This window comes from Pygoscelis adeliae, unplaced genomic scaffold, assembly GCF_000699105.1.
Source record: "Pygoscelis adeliae isolate BGI_AS28 unplaced genomic scaffold, ASM69910v1 Scaffold45, whole genome shotgun sequence".
NCBI lineage: Eukaryota > Metazoa > Chordata > Aves > Sphenisciformes > Spheniscidae > Pygoscelis > Pygoscelis adeliae.
Genome location: NW_008825114.1, coordinates 10,165,433 through 10,190,094, shown reverse-complemented (window position 1 = coordinate 10,190,094; position 24,662 = coordinate 10,165,433). Strand labels below are relative to the sequence as shown.

Below are 24,662 nucleotides of genomic sequence, written 5' to 3'. Positions count from 1 at the left end.
AGAGTGCTTGTCACCTAGCCACATCAATTCCTTTGATGAATGAACCACAAGAAGTGCTGGGAGAAGTGAAAGGGAGTGTACATGAAGTGGTTCCTAACCATCCAGACATTTGTAATTCTGAGTTAGTATCTTTCAAAAATAGCTCAGAACTGAACAGCACTTGTGAAAAGTCTTTCACAGATGAGTTTAAAAAGAGTCCTCCTTCTGGATATGTCAGAGTTCCTGACATTACAGATATGTCTGTGGTGGAAAATTCATTTTCATGTGAAATAGGTTCTGGGAGAAATGAAAACTCTGGAAATTTCGAACCTGCCAATAATGTTTGTGGAGAGCCATGTGTAATACTTAATGACAGTTTTCCCCAAACTACTTGGAATTCACAACCATGTGAAGATTTGCAATCTCCTGGAACAAGTCCTGAGGCAAGTGAAGTCCTTGAAATGGCAAACACCACAAGTAGCCTTTCAAAGGATATACAGATCAAAAGTTATTTGGAAGAAGATAATGTGTGGAGTGATTCAATAAATGATTATGTACACTCAAGTGGAACAAGTCCTGATTTAAGTGATGGATCTGTGAATGTGTGGGGTGACCTTCCAGTTGCCAGTCATCACAAAAGAAGTAGGGATATGTGGGATATTAAAAATAATAAAAACCTTGAAGATGCTTGTAAAAGGAGTGAATTTGGGAATGAATGTAAAGAAGAACTTGAACCGAGCACTGAACAGAACAAAGTTCCTAAAAGCTTAGATTTTTGGAATGCCCATGTAGATGATGATACTGTATCTTCTTTATCAAGTCCTGACATAAATGAGGATTCAGAGAATTCAGAGGCATGTCCAGAAGCTGTTAATGAAGATTCCATGTATGAAAACAAACAGAACAAAGCATCTGAAATTGGAGAGGATTATGCTCAATCCAATACAACAACTCCTGAAGCAAATGAAGACAATTTAGATGGAAAAACTAAGGTGGGAGAGGAGGTCCAAGCAGGCATCTTCAATGAAAATCCTGAAACAATTAAAGCTGGGAAAGTATTGCAGGAGGACTTGACTATAATGGAGCGAAATGAGACTTCTGAATATTTGGGTCACTGTGAAACACTTCAGAAAAAAGTCCAAGTGAGTATTTTCAGTGAAAAAACAGGTATCGGAGAAGACTCATATTTGTATCAAATGAATGAAGATACTTTACCAACTTTTCCCGTTGGTGATAAAGAAGAGTATTCTTCAAAAGCTGTAGATATGTGGAGTATGTCATTGGAAGCTGATTTAAGAACTGATCCAAAATCCACAGTAGGATCATTTGGTTTTCCAGATGACAGTTCAGAATGGTGGAATTCACAATCTTGTGGAGAAAAGCAAGTGGAAGATCAGTACTCTGTTTCAAGTCACTCTGCAACAAACCAGTTAACAAATAGTAAGGAGGACTCCTGGGGATCACCTTCACAAGATGAAGAACTAACAGAAGCACATTTCACTAATGCAAGTAATGATGGAAATCAGCCTCCCTCCCTGTACTGTGATGAAAAAGAAAATGAAAGGCTAGTACATCCTATGAATATTCCTGATAGTAAAATAAATCAAGACACTGTGCAGTTCAAACAATTTAATCCTTTCATAATGGATAAAGAAGAAAGGGGCTTGAAAGAGCAGTTGTTTCCTACAGATGAGGAAAGTCAACTGACTCCACAGAATCCTTTTTCAGATGGGGAACGAGGTATGCCAAATACATCAGTTCAAGAAACCGCTGTACTGGATCTACCAAAAGACAATGAGGGAAATGCAAGTCTCATTCCTCAAGAACAACAGCGGGACACCTGTGAAAGATTAGAAGTGCACACCTCCCTGCCAGGTGCTTTCACTGTAGAAGACTTATCTTTTGAAATGACAGAGAAGTCAAGTCCAGGGTGGAGTATATTAGTTCCCCAAACTGCACTTATCCCAGATATTTTACAGCGTAACACACAAGAAAGTGATCAGCTGTTTTCAATGGAACCTGACCTGTGGACTAATGCTGAGCAGACTGTCACTTTGAAATCAGATGGTGAAAATCCTGATATATTAAGTCACTGTGACCAAGACAATAGTTCAGAGGCATCAAGCAGTCCTGACCTGTGCCAGGAGTATGAAGCTAAGCATGCCTTTATCCCATCTTCTCAGATTGGGGTGGAGCCTGAAGACAAAGATAGTCAAACGATTCACGCATGGTCAAATATGAGTAAAGAGGCAGATTTTGATTCAAAGTGTCAATTAGTAATGCAGAAGGTAGAGACACGGTCTGAAAGTGGTAGCCCCCAGGACTATGATCAGGGAAAGACCAATGAAACCTATCAGCTAATCTCTTCTAATACTCAGGAGCCTCCTGAATTTGCAATTTTGGAAGAATATGGTCTAGAAAATAAACTTGTCACTGACCCAATTGAGTCGGTTGAAATTGCCAATGAAGTTTTAGAAGTTTCATCCTTAGATCTGAAAGACACGTTCCATGAAAGTTTTGCTCCTGCAAGCCATCAAAGAACACCAACTGATACAGCTCAAATAGTGACCTCCCAAATGCATTTGGTTCCCAAGGATTTCACTCTACCTGATAGGACAGAACAAAGCTTAAAAGAAATTAGTGCCTTGGCTGAAGTTGGAAAATGTTCTGGCATTGACCATACAGCAATAACTGGTGATGAGCTAGACATGTCAGAAGAATGTGTGGATGAATCTGAGACAGGGGTAGAACATAACATCAGGAACACATCGGTGACTAATGTCCCGGCAAGCACGTCTGGTGGCATGAACATACTGGCAGTAGTAGGCAGCGAAGCAGCAGAAGGGGAATCAAAGGATAAACAGATATTATTTCCCAAATCCTTTCTGCCTGGTGGTAATGAAGGCCACGAATCTGATTCAAATAACCAACTGGTTGATGACATAGTAAAAGAATCTGAAGATGTAATTGAAAATGTTCCTGTGTTTAGGGAAATGCCCAGTGACCAGTCACCAGTGGTGTGTACTCCACCATCCTATGTATCTTTTGATGCTGAACCTTCTGACAGCAGAGAGTGTGCAAAGGATGACCTCTTGTTACAGCAGCCATTTTGTGCCAGTGTTTCTTTGGAAAAACCTTTACCACTGCCAACTCCTTCGGAAGGTGCAGAAGGCATCTTAATGACCAAAGACAGCAGCATTAAAGATCAGTTGTGTGACACATCCACAGAGTGCCTTCAGGAAAATCACACGTCAGTACCTTCACTCTCAGAGCCTGAAGTAACTCTAGGAGCTTCTGGGATTTCGATAGGAAAATCTGAAGCAGAAACAACTGACCTCGACTCACCGCCAGGTGGAGATAAAAGATCACCTGATGGTAAGAAAACCTGCTTTCCAGAGCAAGTTCATAGGCCAAAGAAAGAAGGAAATGTCTGGAGTATTGCTGCTGAATGATGAGGCTTTGAGTGAAGTTTGTGTGTCTCCCTGATGTACAAAACTCTTGTACTTTGGGAAGACCTCTAGCATCACCCTTCCAGACAGATCTAAAGCTTTTAAACATTGAAGTAAGAACAGCATTTCTGTTGTTTGTACAGGGCCTAGCATATGGGACACTGAAACATTTCCCCCTTAGGAATGATTACAGTGTTAATGTATAATCTTTAACAATTATAATGATGGTGATGTTATAAAATTCAAGTACACATTAACAGAGCAAAGCAAACTGAGAAGTGCATTATCTTACTGTACTGATTTAAAGAAATTGTGGTGACTGAAATAGTAATTCAAAAACTAAAAGGAGTTTCTGTTTGCCTGTTTTTTTAGAAGCTGGCACTGACTCCCTACTTTGTAGGGAGAATAAGCTGAGAAATTCCTCTGAGAGCCGTGAACTGAGAAGTACAGAGGGTAAGGAAGATGTGAAGATGCAGGTGTACCAAGATCTAACTTCACTGGAGATGGATTATATCCTTGTTACTGAGGAAGAAAATATACCTTCAATGAAAGATACCCTTGAAAGAAATGAAAGTGATTTTGCATTTCAAGAAGCTAAACAAACAGAATCTCATGAAGGCTTTTCACCAGGCTCCTTTGATACCTTTCAGCCAATCTCCATTACAAATGAAAGGGAAGATCACTCTGTTTGTGGGACTGAATGGGACTCTGCTCACTTAGAAGAGAAAAGTTCTGTTGTGCCTCAAAAACTGGATCATGAAAGGAGATCACAGGAAAGCTGTGGGCAAGATGAGGGCTGGATTATATTGGGCGAAAATGAAGTCAGTGACATATCACCTGAAGAAATTTCTGCTGAGTCAGAGATGCCAAAATCAGGGTCTGGACATTCTGGTAAAGAACCAGCAGCTGTTATAGCACAGGAATCGATTCTTGACACTCAGGCAGAATTTCAAGTAGAAAATCCCCTTCAGAAATCTTTTGAACATGAGGGCTGTTCTCCTTCGGACAGCCTGACTACTGAGGACAAGAATTTGAGCATCGCAGGAACACATGTGTTGCATGTGGTTGGTGGTGATGGTGCATGGGAAGCAAATTCTCAACAGAGACTTGGAAAGAACGTAGCAGCAGAACAAGAAATGAAGGAGGAAACAGTGCTTCTCAACAATGAAAGAGAACGGAGTCAAAAATCAGGGTAAGGCAAAACCAACCTGTTTCCTTTCAAGAGCTTCTGTTCTCTTGTTATCAATGTTACCAAAGTGTATGATGTTATGAATAGATGGCAGGACTTTCAAGTCTGAATTACTAATTATATTTGCATGATTTAAGTATTACTATATTCCTCCCTTTGTAAAAAGAGAGTCTTGGTTCTTGGTTGCTTGATGAGTCAAATTAGGATTGTTTTGCAATGCAGGAAGCTTGTAAGGCCACTTCCCTGCAGGAATAAGTCCGTCTTCCTTCCATGAAGTCCCATAGACTTCATAATCTACCTTTAAATCTGAAACAGATGTGACCAGGGAACGCAAGCCAAAGCCAGGTACTGATGGTATTGCCAGTCCAGATGCAATGCCAGTGATGAGATTATGGAGGGATTGAAGTGAAGTACTATCTCTGCCTAATGCAGAACTGCTGGGAAGGAAGATAGGAGGCAGTCGAGGCCCAGGGTCAGAAAAAGGTTCTGCTTATAGAGGAAAGAAAAGGATGATAGAAAATTATGGTCTTTGTAGTTAATAACATTGTAAAAGCATCACCTTCTGACTGCTGTCAGAAACAGGATACTGAGCTACACAGACCTTTGTCTGTCCCAGTACGTCTGCTTTTATTTTCTTAAATATTCTTAAATTCTATTAGGAAAAGGTTCTTCACTGAGAGGGTGGTCACTCACTGGAACAGGCTCCCCAGGGAAGTGGTCATGGTACCAAGTCTGTCAGAGTTCAAAGAGCAACTGGACGATGCTGTTAGTCATATGATTTAATTTTAGGTAGTCCTGTGGGAAGCGGGGAGTTGGACTCGGTGATCCTTATGGGTCGCTTCCAACTTGAGAGATTCTATGATTCTGTGATTCTGTTTCCAAGCTGTAGTCAGGTCAGACCAGCATTTCTGTCTCTTTGGACTGGACTAGCAGTTGAGGTAGTATTGAGTATATTTGCACCTGCAAATGGTGATGTGCAGCCTCTGTGCTGACAGCATTACTACTACCTGCTGTCTCTCTGCTATGTCACCAGATGGAGAGAGGGGTGACCCTATTGGCTCCATTTACTGTAGTGTATTGGAGAGGGTGCTTCTGTTGTTGACTCCTCATCTTTTACAACCAGGAGGTTGTAATTGCTACAGTGGACTTCTAGGGCAGCCCCAGAGATGCAAGTGTGGAAGTCTGACCTCATTTCTCCTGGGCATCTGCAACTTAACATGCTGCAGTTTTACAAAGAGGAACCTGGCATTGCATTTATACAGTGAAATTCTTGTGAACAAGTAAAATAAACTTCCCAGTATAAATAAAACTAAGGGGTGTAACTGCTTTGTATTTGTTATTCCTTTCAAACTGCACTTACTCAAAAGAACATACATGGTATGAAACATGTGGAAACATATTGTTTGTGTGAAATGCAAGACTGATTTTTCACTTTTTTTCAAGTTTCTCCCAAGCAGTTGTCAGTTCAGTGTAGAATACACATCACATTCATAATTTGTGTTACCAGGTTTTAACTGTGTCCTGATTTCGGCTGGGATAGAGTTAATTTTCTTCCTAGTAGCTGGTAGAGCGCTGTGTTTTGGATTTAGGATGAGAATAATGTTGATAACACACCAATGTTTTAATTGTTGCTAAGTAGTGCTTACACTAGTCAAGGACTTTTCAGCTTCCCATGTTCTACCGCTTGAGAAGGCTGGAGGTGCACCAGAAGCTGGGAGGGGGCACAGCCAGGACAGCTGACCCCAACTGGCCAAAGGGACATTCCATACCATATGACGTCATGCTCAGTACATAAACGGGGGGGGGAAACTGGTCGGGGGGGCCATTGCTCGGGGACTGGCTGGGCATCGGTCGGCAGGTGGTGAGCAATTGCATTGTGCATCACTTGCTTTGTATATTCTTTTATTATTATTGTAATTATTATTACTATTTTATTTTAGTTTAGTTTTTAAACTGTTTTTATCTCAACCCATGAGTTTTTACTCACTTTTACTCTTCCAATTCTCTCCCCCATCCCACCAGGGCAGGAAGACTGAGTGAGCGGCTGTGTGGTGCTCAGTTGCTGGCTGAGGTTAAACCATGACAAACTGGCTTGAAATTTATTTTAGACTTTAGTTTTTAAAATTTTCACTAACAATTTTGCAATTTTAGCAGTAGGCTTTTTTCCCCTCAAAGGTGGCGTGTCTGTGTATGACAGTATAACCCTGATAACAGCATGTACAAATAATCTGTGATAGAAAAGCACAGCTTTTTGCTAACCCCCTCCCCACCTCAAACAGTTCACATTTTATTAAGATTTCAGGAATGAATAGTTCAACAGCTGTGATTTATCTTCCCCCAGACTTGTTAAAATACCTCCCCTTTAAACATTTTCACACATTTTTCAAAGAGCGTATCATTACCACAAGATCAGACACTGTTACAGCTGAGCTCCTTTTAATAGACGGTAAGTGCTGGCTTCATCCTAAACAGAAACGCCAGACTCAGAAACTCTGAAATATAATGATGTTACTCGCAGGCTTAAACTTAAGCACCTGTATAGGACTTTAGGTTTTCTTGACAGACCAGATTTTGAGTAGTATACAGAGCATACTTTGCCCTCACACACTGCCCCTGGCTGAAATTGCTTCAGTCTAACTAGACAGACAGCACTGAGGAGAATGTGAAATGAGAGGGGCTCTGTTTCTGTAGGGCAGTGACAGCTTTTATTGATGCAGGTTAGCATTTACTGCCTTCAAGAAAGAGGCAAATCTTCAGAAGGGTTAGCAGAAGATAAGCACTCCCCAGTTCTGTACAGTCTGAAGTAAACCAAATGCTGAGTGCTTGACCTTGAAGCTATCAAAAGTAGAGCTGGTTGGCACAACATTTCTGTTGCACCCAATCCTCCAAGCTTCTAACTTCCATTCCAGAAGGAAAGTTAGAAATTTTGACATTTTCTACAAAAGAGAAATCTGAAAGAAGCAAAACAAGCAAAATCCCCAAGCAGTTGTTTTGAATCCACATTAGTGTGTGGAAGGGCGGCTTGGGATTTGTGGATCATGGAAGACTAAATGTCCTTTCACTTTGAAGTGGTTTGCTTGTTAGGACTAGTCCGCACCCTGGAAGTCATCTTCCTCCATTATCTCTGCAAGAGTTCATCAAAACCAACTAATTTCAATGAATAAAGCTGTTTTTTGACAAACCAGTAATTTCTAGTGAAGATCTTTAAATCAAAAAATGCTTACCACCTCTGCTCACAATAAATGGTGAATGGGATGAGAAAAAGGAAGGGTTGTTTAGAGGTGCTGGCTAGTTGCAGGCTTGCAAATCTGACATGAAAAGTCAGCTATCAACTCCTCCATCTCTCATAAAGCATTTTAAATTAAAAGCAGCCAGATGCTGACCCTGCTTAAGTCACACTGATTAATTGCATGCAGGCAGCGTCCCAGGGTTTGACTTGCTGTGCTTATGTGCCCATGTTGTTCTTAGAGAGGAAAACAAAACTGATTTAGGTATCTGACTTTAAATGATTTTTATAAATCAGCACAATGGAGTTGAGATAACTTTGAAGCAGTAAGATTCTTTGTTAGATACCTCAAGAAAAGAATCTGATTTTTGAACTTACACTGGCACTAGAAAAATCATTGCTATGGCCATGGATTTATAGGGTTTTTTAACATCTTATTGCTATGAATTGTTAGATCCACTTTGAGAAGAACTCTGCTGTTCTTTAGGAATTTCTATAAGCCTCCAAAGTAAAAACTCGAATCTTGTACACAATAGTAGTTTGCATTGGTGTTTCAGATGTAGTACATTCATTATTCTTAGAGCTTAGTATATTCTCTTAAGACTGATTCCCACATTAAAGTCCAAAACTGGACCATGTTATAGTGTTTTCAGTGAAAACTTAAATGCATGATGGAATATGGTGCATCCTCCAAGGAAAGGATACAGTAGTTCTTGGTATAGAATATATATATGGTCACTATAGCTTCCACTATAGGCTTTTTTCTTATCTGGCTCAGAAGTTGTTTAATACTTGTTTAATACCAAATGCCTTTTCATTGGATAGCAGTGGCTATTTCTGTCCTTAACACTAGTGATGCTGAAGCCCAGAGAAGTAAAGAAAAGCAAGGAAATTATTCAGCATCTGCATTAACAATTGTTTATGGAAGCATGGAACCAGTAAAATCTACTTTCCTTCGGGTTTATGTTTTGTTGTTAGACTTTTTTGATGATAAGGTGTGAAATCTAATGGAAGTTTTTTCCACCATTAATGTCATTAAAAATATTGCTCTTGTATGAGGATTTCATATCTGATAGAGATTGCTTTTATGGTGCTGTTTTCCCCTCAGTTTCCCCTGTGCTTGGTAGCTGATATTCAATAAACTTGTAATAAGCATATGTCTTTAGTCAGTTGGATAATGACTTCAGACTTTTTAGGGGATAGCGGAGACACATGCAGATATCCCTATGTGTACCCACAGCATGATCATGGAGGCCTTGATTCCTCTGAAACCAAAGCAACACACAAAAAATGTTATGGTAGAAAGGACAAAACACATACAGGAATACTTATTTCTAGATTATATGTCAATTTCATTAAACCTTTTACATAAACAGCTGAAGAAATAACCAACAACTGACATGGTAAAAGTGTGTAATTAGAAATGCTTTCTAATGCATTTTGTTGACAGTTTTAAAAACACAAGTTCCTTCTTAAAACATACCTCAGTGTGCAGCTTGTAAGTCTGAAATTAACTGCCCTTCTTGGCCAACAAAGTTTAAAACAATGTGATACAGCAGAACTGGCAGCCTATGGGAGGTTATCACAGAAACACTGGTGTCATCACATAAGAGAAGAAACTAAGTCTTTTCTCTTGTTCTTATTGCAATAGAGTTTCTGGGTGGCTGGATGGTGCTAGTCATCAGCCTCTGAGTCCGCCAAAGTTTTACATCTTTGAAGTAGGCTTTGGTAGAACTGAACCAAAGTCTTAAGTAGCTGATACTCAGCTCTCAGAAGTGTCCTTCTGCCTGAATTCTTGTACTTTTGAAAGGCCATAATTTTGACTCAGGAAAGTTTCTTGGATGCCCCACTAAATGTGACTCTTGCCTTGATTGAATAGCCTATTTCCTGGCTTATGCTTAATTAAGCCTGCTTGGTATCAGAAAATTAAGCACCCTTAATCTGAAGGTCTGGCTGGGTAGCTATGCTCTGAGCATGGATTATGTTCTCTGCTCGTTTTTTTGTTTTGTCAAATACTTTTGCTTTATGCAATTAAGTTTGTATTCTGAACCTGTAATGCCAGTCTCTTTGATAGTGCTTTTAGAAGTGGCTCCTGAATCCAGCACTTTCTCTAGTGCAGCCTTTGCTTCCCACAAGGAAGCTTTCCTTGTGGCCTGTGTTTGTTGTTTCATATGCCCATTGGCAGGGGATAGAAATTAGGTTCCTTATTTTTAGGTATGTACTTCGCCTTCATATATTTATGTATGGCACAAACACAGTATCTCTGAAGAATAAAGAAACTCATTATTTGTACTCAGATGATGAGGACATCCCAGCTAATGTACAATGGAATTGGTAGTCCGAAGTTTATGGAGGCATTTACTCAGTAACTGCCTTCTAAGCCCCTTTCTGAATCTACAATTTATTCACATATCCCTGTTTAGAAAAAACTGAAGTTCATGCTTGCATACTGTGCTGAAGTAGGTTCCTTTAGTAGGGGAATAAGGTTTGGTAAAGGATGTAGTTTGCATTATTTTCTGCTCTCATCCAGTAAGTGTCTGTCACTTTGTCTAAGAAAATTGACTGTTTTGTAGAAGAGGGAATTAAAGCTTTGAAACAGAAAGCATAAACACAAATGAGAATGAAGAAGTGGATTAAAATCTTGATGTCTGCTGGTCACTGTCCCCTTCATCCCAATGTCAAGCATAGCAACTCTTCAGGCTGTACAGGTGGGTTTTAACGAAGTCTGTGACAAGGTGGTAAAGTTCTTCCCTCCAGTCCTGTTTTTCTTCTGCAAGAAAAAGCAGCTGCAGGAAGAGAAGAAAAGTATGAGGATGCTTGCGAGCATTAAAACACTGAAGAAAAGATACAAACCTGTCTCAGTAATATACAACCACCAGAAATAATAAACCATAGAGGTTTCTTTGGCCTCATAAAAAAGTTCAAAAAGATTTGATAGCACATTATTAATGCCAGTCTTTCCAGAAAGAAAATAGCTTTTTATATGGCTTTCCATATGTGAACAGTTGGGAATGACTACATTTAAAAAGGAAGAATTTGTGGAGCACGGTACAAGTGTTGGATAGGCAGGATAACATACTTCACTGCTGCTGCTGCTCCAGCTGGAGGTGTGCCAGCAGTAAAATTTATGAAGACTTGGAGGTCTTTTGCTTCCTGATATAAGCTGTCCTGTCTTACAGAGCTGTATGAAGCTTGGTGGTGATGCAGTGGTCAGGAGGCAGAGGGAGAAAACTGCAGATGACTATGCTAGCTCTTACCTACCAGCACACTCCTCAGGGTGTGTTAGTGGTTGTGTATACCAGATCATTCTTGCTCTTACCTTTGCTGTAGGGAAGGATTGTCCTTTTCCTTAGTAGGAAGAGTTAGAAAGAGCTGAGGGAAATACTATAAAATGATGTATTGACTTGAGGAATAAGAAGTAGTGAGAGAAGTAAAGATAAGGACACTGATGTTTGGAAGGTTTGGGGGGGAGCTTGGAAAACTGGTGGCAAAAGTGAGCAGAAGATAATTCCTTTGAACAACTGCCAAGATTTATTTAACCCACTAGAATAAGGCTTCCACAAAAGAAAGCTTAATTTATCTTTCTGATAGCATGTTCTCAAAGAAGCAGGAATCAGTCTTTTCTGCTCACTTGTACAGTGACTTTTTGGAAAAGATAGTTCTTCCACTGCCTCTGTCCAAAATATCTCTCTGTGACCGTTGCTGTACTGCTGGCTATTAAAATTGCCCAATACTGTAAACAATCCAGTAAATTTTTAATAGAGAGGCCTGTTTTCATTACATTCCCTGTGGTTGACACAGAATAAAGATAATTAAATATAATGAAAGAAAAATCTGTGACTATTTCGAGATTAATAAGAGTTCTCAGACTACTCTGTTCTCTCTGTGATTTAGCCAAATGCACATCATATATCTCAAAGCCATTAATGATTCAAGTCAAATATCAATGTCCAGTACTGAACTGAAATACTAACAGAATGGAACCAGGGAAAAAATTCTTATTGACTTCAGTGGGCCAAGGGTTTCACCCAGTATTTTCTCAAAAAGTCTGTTCTATCACCCCAAAGCTTGGATAAGGCAATGAATTAGGGAGCCCAGATTTGCTTCTTGCTTTAATGGGCAAAGCAGGCTGCTATATACAGGAAGCCTAAAGGATTGAAAATCTGTTGTAAGTTTAAGAGGCCACACTCTGCAAAGTAACCTTTACTTCCCTTTGGATGCCTCTGTTTCCTTTTTTCCTTGCATACCCGTGGGGCTGTCATCTTTCACTCCTGTCAAGATTGTTTATTAATTGGCCAGATTTGCTGAAAAGCAATTCCAGGCACTCTGGGGATTAGGCATGCTGCTTCAGTGGTGCTTTCAAGATTATGGACTTGAAATGGGAATTGAACTCAGGTCTCCCACTTGGCAGCACAAAGGGTGACAATTGACTAATCACAAGGAGCATGCTTTAAAGGTTAAAAACAAACTTGTAAGGAAAGGAGCAACAACTGAGAAGGTTTCTTGTAGGAAAGTCCATGTAAATGAAAGTTAATGCCATGTAACAAAGTAAAAAAGCGAATTGAAACTAAACAAAATATTTAAATTAGCATGAGCAAGAACTCTTTTAAGATTGCTGGCTCAGAACTTGATATTTCAATGTTCATCTGAGTTTAAGATAGGAAAATATATAATTAATGTATTTTACATTATTATATATCATACCATTATAATAATTATAGTAATATACGTTATGTATTAGAAGCTTTATGTTACATATTAGCCTGTGTGAATATGTCGCTTCTGTGAAAATAGAAGAATCCCTGGGACAGATTCAGAGCACGGAACTTTCCAACAACATAGCTGTAAATTCATTAAAACATTTTCTTTTTTTAGTTTTGTAATAATCTTTTTTAATGTCAGTGAATCTCACTGCTAACCTTTTTTATTGATGGAAGTAATAACATACGCTGTTCATGCATGGGCTTTAGTAACACCATTTATTTCCCTCTACTTGATTTGGCCTACGACGTCATGACAACCATCTTTTTTGTTACCAGTTTTGGGGTGATACAGTATTTTCCATCACCATCTGGAGGTTGAAAATTAATTAAAACTAAAAACCCAGTTTTCCATTGCAAAGCCAGCTGTTAAACAGTAGCAGCAGCCAATATGGTGATGATCCCATTTTTGTAAAACCAGCATCAATATTTACATGTCAGATACCAAGTACTTTATAAAAACCTTCTAACAAGAAGAGAACAACACTTCAGTGACTGAAAAACAATTTTAAAAGGAAAAAAACCCTACTTACTCTTACTTACTTGTGGTCCTAAAATTTTACTTAAGTTGTGAGATTGGGCCAATAGAGCCACTTTCTTAAAGCAAGAAGACCTGGACTATGTTAGTAGGGTTTAGCGGTCACATGAAAAACTCCCCCACTATTCAAAACCCCGCAGTTTTCTGAGATAATTCACTATATATTTTATTCCAATCAGTGTGATAAATGACCTGAGATTTCAGCCTAAAGCATTAATGAGCTTTGAAACTTAACCCTGTTGACGCAGACCTGACTTAGACAGTGAGCCCCAGTGAGCTTAGTGAGTCCCAGCGGATGTCCTAAAATCTCAAAGAGGTTCTGTGTCATTCTGAGCATGGAGGATCAAGGCCATAGCTTCTGCCACGTTACTGATTTCAGAGCTTCATCATAATCATGCTACTAATGACTTCTATTGTACATAAATACTTTATAGCTCTATTTCCTGGATACAGCTTCTGGGTGTCTGGATTTTCGATTTCAAATGAATTAAAGATTGTCCAGTTGAAAAAGTGCTAAAAAATATCCCCATTGTTGGAAATTTTATGTAGAGCTAGCTGGCAGTAGCATCGAAGATCATGTCTGCAGCAGTGTCCTGTTTAGAAATGTATTTTCATATTGGTGATGATTTTTAAATTTTTTTAAATGTTTGGTGTTGTTCTGTTGCTCTTTAAAATAGCAGCTGGGAACTGATTTCTCAGGAGATTTGCAGCAGACGATGAGAACTTTCCCTGGAGGATTACTAAGACCATGAAGAACAAGATAGGAGCCATTGCACTTTTATTTACACTGTGCTATAGGTGTGCGTGAAGCTGTACTGACAAACGAAAATGGGGTTAGGCTTTTGTTTGTTTTTGACTGCTTATGGCCTAGTAATTTGATGTGAAAGCATTTCCAGTTCTCATGTAACTCATCTTCAAGGAGGAGTTGCGCAGTGTGAAGGGAGAAACGAGCTGAAGGTTAGGCCATCCTAGGGCCTGTTGCCTTGCTGTTTTATCCTCACAGGATTGCAAGGGAATAGGATTGAAAGCTGTTTTGCATTTGGAAAGAAACCTGGAGTTTCTAGGGATCCTACCCCCAACAGGCTTTCATAAAAGGAGACTGTGAGACTGCACTGCATGGGAAGAAATGTCCTTCCTTCAAGCACACCCCGAAGAAACACAGTCAAGAGCACAGGCCGTGAGCATTGCTTCTTGGTGCTTGTACAGTTGTGTTTCCAGAATTCACCCTGCCTTCTGAACTGGTGGTTGGTTGTTTTTTTTTTTAAATTTGCATCTGCATTCCCATAGCTGAATTGCAAACTGAACAAATTATGTAAAGCATGTTTGAATATGCATGTGTTCTATAACCACCGATGCAAACAGAAATGGGGGCTGGGGTGGGTTGAATCCATAAGAACTTTTGTCGTGCAGTCTCTCATCACAAGCTTTCCTTGGGCTCTGAAATGAAACTGCAGGGAGCTTTTCAGTACTGCCAGCTGAGTCGCCGTACTAAAGTTTGGTGATGCTCTGACAAAGCTCCACAGGGAATGTAAAAAAAAAAAAAAAAATTTCATGGCCGAAGCACAGCTCTGCATTCATTTAAGCACTCCTTTAACTAAAGCCCAGTAGCTGCTGGTTCACACAGCTGGCTATCTGAAGGCAGGTGATCACCCTTATTTAGCAGTACCACTAGCCACGTGACAAGAAAATGGTGGAGGATCTGTATTCCTAGTAAACTGCTACAGAAAGAGGGATGCTGAAGTGCAGCAGTAAAGCATCTTTATTATTTTCCCAGTAGAAAAACCTCTTCAAATCTTTAGAAGGTAAGCGTCTCTTTACTCTGAGAGGCTGATATGCAGAAGGTTTTCTGATTAACGGCTCTATTGTTTCAGTTACTTTAGACAGAAAAAGGGGAAATGTTTGTCAGCATGATGGAGAGCACCCAGGACCTCATTACTGAAAACCAGGCAGCTGTATTTTAATTCTGTTGCAGCTATTTATGCAAGAAGCTTACATCAGTTCAAAGGGATTTCTTTTGTCTGAATGCAGGCATGGTATCTGTAATTAGGAAACAAAACTTCACTGCATAGTCACCTAGCACGTTAGATTATTTTCAGCTTGTTTGCCTAGCTCTGAGGATACGGTGGGAAAAAAAGGAACGAACGTTGGACATTGTCAGTGGATAACTTGCTTTTAAGACTGCTTAATTACTGGCATAGTGATTGTTTGTGATAGCTCTCACTGTAGACAATGGTATTGTTTTCAGCTTTTTTGCTATCAACTGAAGCATATGATTTTTTATTTTTTTGCAATGTCCTCTTAAAATGTTGCTCTGAACAGACTGTAATCTTTGAAGGTTAACCAATCAAGGATGCAGCGATAATCTCAGAGGTAAGAGGACTGAAAAATTACTGCAAAAGTTGGTTTGTACAGGCAGTATTTTTGTTTAAATTTAATTATAGGAGCTTGGTTCAGCTCCATTCAGTTGTTTGCTTTTCTGTCTGTGATGAAGGAATGAAAATATTGTTCAGTTTCAAGTGTGGTAAGCGAACAAATGATAGTGATGTACAGGAGGCACTGAAAAGCTGTAGAATGTCTAAATAGTAGCTACTTAGAGCAACACTGAAAGGAAGTGTATGCAGGCTTGGTAGGTGTATTTAGACAGATTTGTTCTAAGTAAGTGGGGGGCAGGCAGAGATGTCATTTCTGGACTTACCTTTCTTAATACTCTTAGGAAGCAGAGCTGTGTTGAGAAAGGGAGGATGCACAAAGCTCTAACAGCACTGTCGGGAAGCATTAAGGCAACTGTGGGGTGTGGGGAACGACACACACCAACCCTCACCCTGCCAAAACACTTTTTCAGGGCTGCTGTGTTCCTCCCACTATTCTCACCCATGCTCTCCACTACTATCTCTTGTGGGGCAGGGGAGTACTAAGGTCTAAAATAGCCTTTTATTCCTGTCTTTGAGTCTGGCTGTTATTTGGCCCTGCATAAATCCGGACAATATTACAGAAAATTTATGTAGTTAGAGACAAGTCTAGCTTTTGCGTAAGTTCACTACTTTAAAAATACAGATCCTGCTACAAGCAAGCTATTGTGGTTTTGTGGCATCTCCGTAGTATTCAGCAGTAACAGGAAAGCAGTGTTATTTAACAGCTTGTAATATATCTGTAGAAAAAGCCAGGGGAAAAAAAAAATCAATCTGTAAACCACAGTCTTTGTTCAGGCAGAAGATGCATCTCTCAAACTTACCAAGAAATAATATATAGGTGAGAATACAATTTTGTCAGCACCTGTGAATCTTGATAAAGCTGTTTTTATCACTGTAGTGCCCTCAGGACCGGAGACACTTCCTATCAGACCCTGTACAAATATCCAGAAAAATACGGTGCTACTGCAACAACAAATGAGACCGAGGCAGAGGTGGTGGGAATGACAGTCCAGTTGCTTGACAGATTTCTTAGTTTATCTACTTGTTTTTCCTTTGGACATTGAAGGAAATAGCTTAGCTGTTATGGGATTTTATGAATTAACTCATTCAGATATTTCTAACTAGTTCTTAACATATCCTGTAGATTGTGGTATTCTCTATAGCCATTGCAGCTGTGAAAAATAGATAGCAGCAGATCAGACTTCCTTATTTCTGGCTACCAGATGAAAGCTGACTGTGTCCTACAAGAACAAGGTCTCTCTCCTCAGCAGAAAACACTAGCAGCAAACTCTAAAGAGCTGTCTGATAGACAGCAGCCCAGCAGGATATGCCCTTGCCCGCTTGTCTAAAGCAGTAGAGCATGTAGCTAACCTTGCCCTTGTGTTTCCCAAGCTATAATGTGTGAGGAGTGCCATGCGGGGGAAGGAGGAGCCCCGTTTTCTCACCTTGTTCCTCAACATTACTTCTTCAGTCTGGCATTTCCTGTCGCTCTGGCTCTTTCACAGCATTTTTGCTATGTCTGACATTCTCTGCTCTCCCACACTTGGGTTGGTTTTTATGTTCCTACCACTTCTGTGGCCCTTCCAACTCTGTGACAGAGTTCTGCTTCTGAAGATAACTGTGGCTTTCTGTGTCTCCTGTCTCCCTTTGCACATGCCTTTTTAGACCTGCCTACTGCAGGGCCTGACGATCTTTCCTGCTCCGAACACCTCCTGCCAGTGCAAGCAGGCTGCAGGACTGCCCTGTTTGGTGCCAGTTTTACTGCTTCAGTAGAGCTTATGTGCCTTGATTAGGTGTCTCCTCTGGGTCATGGTTGGGCTTTTCCTGTATTTTTCCCAAATTGCAAATCACTCAATATGGATGGGAACTTTTCAGTCACCAATTTACACCCATTAGGGTATTTCCATTTTAATCTGCCGGTTAAAATTCCCGCTCCACATTCTATGTTGTCACTTACATTCCCCTATCTGTTACGTCTCTGACAACTGCAGCTTTAAGAGACAGTTTAACATCAGCATCTTTTTAGAGCCTTTTCTTTAGCTCAGTCATGGCCAAGATAGGAAAAATGTAGCTGTGAGTTATTTGTAGGTTTGCTGCCATAGGTAAGATACGAATCTAAATTATAATAACATTGAACATCATAAGTTGTGAAATCATAGTTACATTAACATGGAAAAGATGGAAAGGTGGAAATTTGGCAGTACAATGACACAGAAGTGAGAGGAAAAGAGAAAATAAACAAATTCACAATAGGGAATAGAAGTTGTGATAAGGATAAGGAATGAAGTCATAAATAGGACCAGAGAAAAAGCATTACGATGGGACGAAAAGACAGAAGTCATACAGTATGAAAAAAATGTTGCCATATATCTTTTCCTGACTATCAGCATATTATTAATTGTGCAAAAGCTGAGCTTGAAATCAAAGGAGTGCTAGAAAAAATGCTAATGCTTTAATGAACAGATCAATAAAAGTGCTACGAATCTGTACATCTTGATGTTCAGTGAGTTGTTATGATTAGCAGCTCTGAAAATCATCCCTAAACACATTTTATCACGTGAACAAGACAGAATTTAGCTGTTATAAGACGCTTTGTTGAAACATTTGATTCCAACTAGTATAGTATGGTAATAAGTATCATCATCATTGTACGTGTCAGCACTCATACACACAGAGAAACAAATCCATTAAGCAATGCAAAAAGTTGACAGTATTACAGAAAATCCAAGTAGAAAAGAGGAGATAGCCAGTGAGGTTCAGAAGTTAGCTCAGTTGCAGAACTGGTGGATATTACTAATGGTTAAGAGCAGTCCGAGGCATTTTAGCATGTCTTCATTTGGAAGCAAATGTGCTTGATAAGGTGTAGACTGTCATAATAGTTGGAGAGGAGTTCTCACAACTCCACTGGAGAATCTCAGTAGGGCATAAATTTTAAAACTTCCTAAAGATTTTCTGTTTCTGATCCTGCAACCTCTATCCCGCTAACTACTCTCAAAGCTTTAGCATACTTCCTGAACGTGCAGATGGCTGCACTGGGTATAAGGTGCATGCTGCTTTTTCAAGTACTGTTCATGTGCCAATTGCATCATTTGGAGCTGCAGGTATTCTGATGAATGGTCTTAACAGCACAGTATGGCAGGAAAATGGTCACTGTGAACTGCACATGTTGGAAGGAAAACTGGTTTTAAAGTGAGGAAAACTAAAACTGAGTTTTCTCAAGGAATAATTAATTTTTCAATGAAAGTGGAAGGTGGGAATCAGGTCCCAGGTCTGTGATTAGGCCTAGCATTTTAATAAATTTTTAGAAATATAATTAAAAAAATATATATTTTCAGGTTCTACTTAAGGATCTTTTACATCAGATTGATTTAACTCCTACTTTCTCTGCTGGTATTACCTTGTTACAGTGCATTTGTAGTGTTTGTTCAACAGTGGTTGTTGATTAACAGTTCATCTAGATGTTATTTGTAGAATATTAACAACATTTATTAAGAGCAGAGAGATCAGATCAGCTTAACGAAGCCTTCTAAATGCTAATACTGCTCTGAACCTGCATAGCTTGTTGCCAGACCTTGTGATCTTCCAACATTGATGGAGGACTACGCATCACACAGGCTCCCCAACTTTGTGTTGTTAATTTCAGTAATTTTCCACTGGCTCAGTAAAGATTAAGCAGCATTGAGCTAGGCACATAAGAGAGGAGAGCCCTCACTCTCAGGGCAAGACCATGTGGTGGTATGTGAATGCAATGCCAAAGCAGAGCAATAGATGTCAAGTGGCATGTTATTTCTACCTTAGAATTTGTTACTCTCTACCTGCTTTTGTACACAAAATACTGAGTTAAGAGAATATTATTAAAATGGTAATATTAGGAAATGCCTAGCAGGTTCTGCACTCCCCTGTAGGAGGCATAGTTAGAGACAGTACTATTTCACGGGTACAGTCAGATAACACTGCCCTAAAGAATTGTCTCCTGTCCGTGTCCATGCCATGAAGTTGTTATATGGTGCAGGGCAGGTAACTAGGAGTCAGCAGCTGCTTGAGTCACACATGTCCTTCTTCTCTGACCCCTGTCTGACTTGTTGTTTTTCTGGATGCGGAAGTGAAGCCACTGGGGTCTGACTATACCAGTCTTTTTCAGCGGTAGCTAATCATGAGGGTCAGTAGTGGCATACAGATGTTATAAAACACTACATATTAAAAAAAAAAAAAAAAGTTATTAGGCATCACATATCACGAACTCACAATTAATGGACACTCTCAAAGTGAATTTATCTGTTTCTCTTCTGTAACAGTGAGTAATTCCTTATCTTTAACTCATAAAGCTGTAGTCCAAGGTATGCTAAATAATGTTTGGAAATGCTCAATACTCAGGTGATTAGCAGCTCTGAAAAGCCCCAGAAAGGACTGATTGTCCTATCTCTAGAGCAGTGTTTGAATGGTGCATGGTTAATAAAGCTTGGGGATGCAGAAAGGACAAGATAAGGTATTAAATTGTTGTTCATTGCATTGCACTGTCTTTCCTGTAGCATCCTATGACCTGCTGGTGACAAACCTCTAGGAAGAGACTTTTGGGGACTCTGGGATCTGCTGCAGGCAGCATCAGCCTGGCTTGCATTCCTAAGACCCCATTTCAACCAGACATCTAGGTTTGGGACTTAAATCCAATTTCCCTCATTCTATATTGAGATGCCTTTTTACGTCATGTGGCTGGAAGTCACAGATAATTGAAGAAACCTGGAGCCCTGGATTCCTTCCATAAGCCTTCCTCATCCATGGGCATATGCATGAGGTTGCTGAAGTAGCCTAGTGAATCCCGTTACCACTCATCTATTTACTTATATTTGTCCCCCCATGGCTCCCTGCATCCCTCCTTGGCTTTGCCTGCTTCTCTTGTGCTGTGACACAGGGAGGGAGCTGGCAAGGAGTCACGACAGACAGCCTGTGGCTCCCTAGCAGCAGTGAAAGCAGCGGTGTGTGCTTAAGAATAGCAGCTTTTATTTTTTAACAGTCTTAATCTGATAAGAGCAGACAGGAGAGCATACTACTATGAGTGGCTACTTGGAAAAAATTGAGGCTTACAGCATAGATTTAAGAAGAAGAACAAGGAAAAAGATGGCTAGATAAACAGATACTAAACACCAAAGTTGATTGGAGACTAGGAAACATTTTCATAAAGAATGGTTAAAAAATTTATTCAGTGGCCCAAAGTGAGAATTTTAACATGTTTTCAGTTAACATGCTGAAGTGCAAACAATTTAAATCTTCTGGCTAGAACACAGGATTTTCCTACAGAAAGAATATTACCTCTTACACACATGCCTAACTTTTTCATCCAAATTTGATGGTGAAAATGGAGTAAAAAATCAGCACATGGAAAACATCAAGTAACAGTATCATCAGTAAAAGATGCTTTAAGTCTGAAGAGTGAAGTGTGAAAAACTAGGAAGTTATGACTTGTACTGATTTTTAGCAATGGTTTATTCTGTGGCTGTTGAGAAAGTGAGTGACATGTTTTTCTGTAAAATGGGAATAACAGCATGTGTTTATCTACCGAGCAGCAGTATGACAATGATTAGTTAAGATCTGCACAGATGTTTGATTAATAAAGCTTTTGGCTCAAACAAAGCACCACAGATAATTTTTTTGGTTTTTTTGGTTTGCATTCAGAGATGGGAATAGAAGTCTCACGCTATGCATAAATTCCAGTGCTCAGTCTATATATTTTTCCTGAACTCATTTGTGATTAAGAGCTACAAAATAAACAGCAATAGAAACATAGTTAATTTAGTATACTAACATATTTTTGGTAAATGCAGCTCTTGGGAGGTTATAAAATTAATCCATTTTTACAAGTCACTTGCATACAGTATTATTTTACACAGCTGTGAGTAAAAGTAATGACTTTTTTCTAGTCTCAGATATCCTGGAGTGGATTCCTTCCAATATGCACATACCAATGTATGTGGATGTAGTTGAAGCATAGCCTCTGACTGATATTGACTGAATCCTGCACAGTGTATGTCACTTTGATTTGTTGCATACTCCGTTACAGTTTAGGGATCATTAATTCTGCTGGACTTAAAAAGTTCACACTGCAGTCTCTTTTATCTCTGAATAGGCAACTGTAGAATTTTTTGTTTATTGTCTGGAAGTTTTGTAGCAAAGGACTAGTTTTAGGAAGTAATTTTGGGGCTTGTTTTTAGTGGGTGCATTTGCTAACGGGTTTCTTCTTCTCTTAGTGCACAATCCAGTTGGGTTTTTTGGGACTAATGTTCCTGGCTTCTTTCTCTGTTTCTTTCTGTGTATTTTCATCAAACTTTCTTTAGCCTAAAGCCCATATTTTGTCAGGTTTTATTTTTCAACTTTATGTACTAATGCTTTATTTCCTATAGCATCTCCTATGGCTATAGACACAGTTGGTATTGAAGTATGTCCAACAATTCTCTGACTTTGCTTGTAGAGCATTTCTACCCATTTTACATGAATGATAAGCATCAAAACGCAAACACAAACACATGCACATTAAATTAGGATTTGTTATTAGTCCATTAGCATTAAAGGTCTCTGAAATAACACATCTCATTTATAACATAGTTTATGGAGTTGCATCTATAACCAGAAGAAACAAAGGACAGAATCACTATGTTCTGTCTTTTCTGAGCACTCCAAGAAAGAGTAATGATTTCAGAAAGTAGATACTTGCTGTTATTTTAAAACATACTGTTGTAGCAAGGGTCTGTGAACTTCTAATCTCTAGCTTTTTCTGAACAGAAATGGAACAGCAGTTACAAGCCACAAGCTTGGAGCACACATATATGACGTATGAAAGAAAGGGAAAGATGTTTTATTTGGATATGAATGCAAAGCAGTTTCTGTTCTAAAAATAGAATAATGTGTGAAGTGTTTAATCGTGATAACAGAATGGGTTTTGCTATTCTTTTTTATGAGGTGAGGTGAATATTGGGCTAGATACAGAGATGGATGAGTAAGTCAGCTATCTGGTGAGATATTTTGGCTTTAAATTTATATAGATTTCTGTAGCACAGAGTTGTAAACTGAAGACGAATATAGCAATTAAGAAAACACTTTGTGTCAACTCTTCCTTGATGTAAATTCTGATTTGTGGAGTGCTTAAAGATTTGCTTTAGGCTCCACTTCTGAGACTTTTTATTGCTTCTGAGTATGGAAGAACAGCATTCTCATTTTGTCCAGAAGAGGTTAGACATCCTCCAGGTGAAGCAATCAAAATGCTTAGAGAGCCATCAGTAGGTTACTTTTGGCAGTGGAAAGGTCAAAGATAGGCTTACACAAGGTACTGTGTACTCTGGCCTTGGCCTGGCAAAACACTTAACCCTGCTTAATCATAAGGGCACTTTCAGATGGAGCCCCACTGAGAGTCAGTGGACAGGCATTACTGGATAAACACCAAGCACTTTTTCACACCTTCCAAGGAAAATACTGTAGTGTCATATCCAGTCTCTCAAGTTCTCGTTTCTCCTTTCCTGGTCTCTGTGCTTGCGTAAGGGCGGTGTTACAGAGTACGGATGGGAGGTTCAAAGGAAAAGTACTTTGTGCTGCCTGTGCTCTGCAAAAGCGACTCAACAAGGAACTTCAGTTTCCTTGCCTTGTTTTTGTTCCTAAATTGTCAAAGTTCATGCAGCTCAATTTTTTCACTGCAAACCAGTGAGACAGTGGGCTATAAGCAGGACTTTTATTTCATCCAAGACCAGGGTGTACCTGCGTAATGTGTGGAATTTGAGAATATGAAAAAAGCCAGATGTCTAGTCTCTGAAAAAGCTTTTCATTGTACTTCAGCTCCCCTCCCCTCATTTAGTTTCCAAAACAAGCATGTATTAATATGAGCTGAGGTGATTTCATCCATGTCATTCCTTTTACTAATCATGCTTTGAAACTTTATAAAAACCTTCCAACATCCTGTGAAAATTTAAGTATAAAAGTATTTCTGTGTATAGAGGGAACAGCATGGGAGAAACATGATTTACTTAGCTAGGAAAAGTGTTTGGCAGTTGTGGGCTCCACTTCAAATTAAACTTTTGCATTGGTGAGTACAGAAGCATGGAAAATGTATACAATTTAAAGTCTGGCTGGTGAGCAAGTTGTGGTAGGTTGGAGTGGGGGGATTAACTTTTAGAAAGGTGACGCTCACCGTTGGATTAATGTTGCTGTCTTTTGCACATTGTAGGTGTTCATTCAGAGCAACCCATGGGAGAGATTATTTGTTTTAGACTAAAGAAATTAAGTTCTTGATACATAATAGCTGCAGAGCAGCTTGGGAAACTGGTGATATATTGTATATGACACAAGTGTGAGGCAGCACAGCCCATAGGATTTATGACATATTGCTGTGAATATTCAGAGCCGCTCTTTCCAAAATAGCAGAATGCTGCTGTACCTAGAAAAGTCAGGAAGGATAACTGTTATTCTGAGGAATACTGATTTGAGAGGGCACTAAGAATTATTTAAAGATTATTAATTTATTGAGCTGTAAGAATGTCTGAACCAAGAAAGAGCAAGGAAAGGATTTCAGCCTCCAGCCTCTCTCTCCTCCTTTCATAAGAATTTGGTATCTGTCTCTGATCCACCTTTGAGAAACAGGGGGCTTTTAGCTACTTCTGAACAAGTATGTAGACCTGAGCTATCAAAGCAAATATGCAGTAACTTGATTCCCAGTGCAGCTGATCCTTAAATGACTAGTCTGTGCACCACATAAAAGAAGTCATTTATGACACAAAAAGCTTATTTGACTTTGACCTCTGTTCTGACTGAAAGATCCTTTTTTGTCAATCCAGTAAATCATAACTGATTAGAATGGAGCTTTCTAAAGTAACTTAATTTACTTCTTCAATAAGGAGCATTCATTAAAAGGAAAAAAAAAAGTGTTTTCTTTTTCTAATGCTTTTGGCCACATCATCCATGTCATCAGTTGCACCTGTATTTTGTAAGCCAGAATTTGGAATTTTGTAAGCCAGAATTTTTGTAAGCCAGGCAAGGAATTTTTTAAGCCAGAATTTTGGAAGTATGTGAAGTAGTCTGTGGGAAAGGAAGAGGAGGTAGTTGCTTAATTTACGTTTCTGGAGTCCATCTTC

The 24,662-nt window shown here is 39.4% G+C and overlaps 1 protein-coding gene across 1 annotated transcript in view; it reads left to right on the top strand.

Annotated features, from left to right (window-relative positions):
* PRUNE2 (prune homolog 2 (Drosophila)) overlaps positions 1 to 24,662 on the top strand; it is a 112,457-nt gene that overhangs the window by 53,296 nt on the left and 34,499 nt on the right. The window contains exons 8-10 of the mRNA XM_009328186.1: positions 1 to 3,354; positions 3,801 to 4,386; positions 4,495 to 4,620. The exon at positions 1 to 3,354 is cut by the window's left edge and continues 3,199 nt beyond it. Of these exons, the coding sequence (XP_009326461.1) occupies positions 1 to 3,354; positions 3,801 to 4,386; positions 4,495 to 4,620 (4,066 nt within the window). The remainder of the gene's footprint in view (positions 3,355 to 3,800; positions 4,387 to 4,494; positions 4,621 to 24,662) is intronic.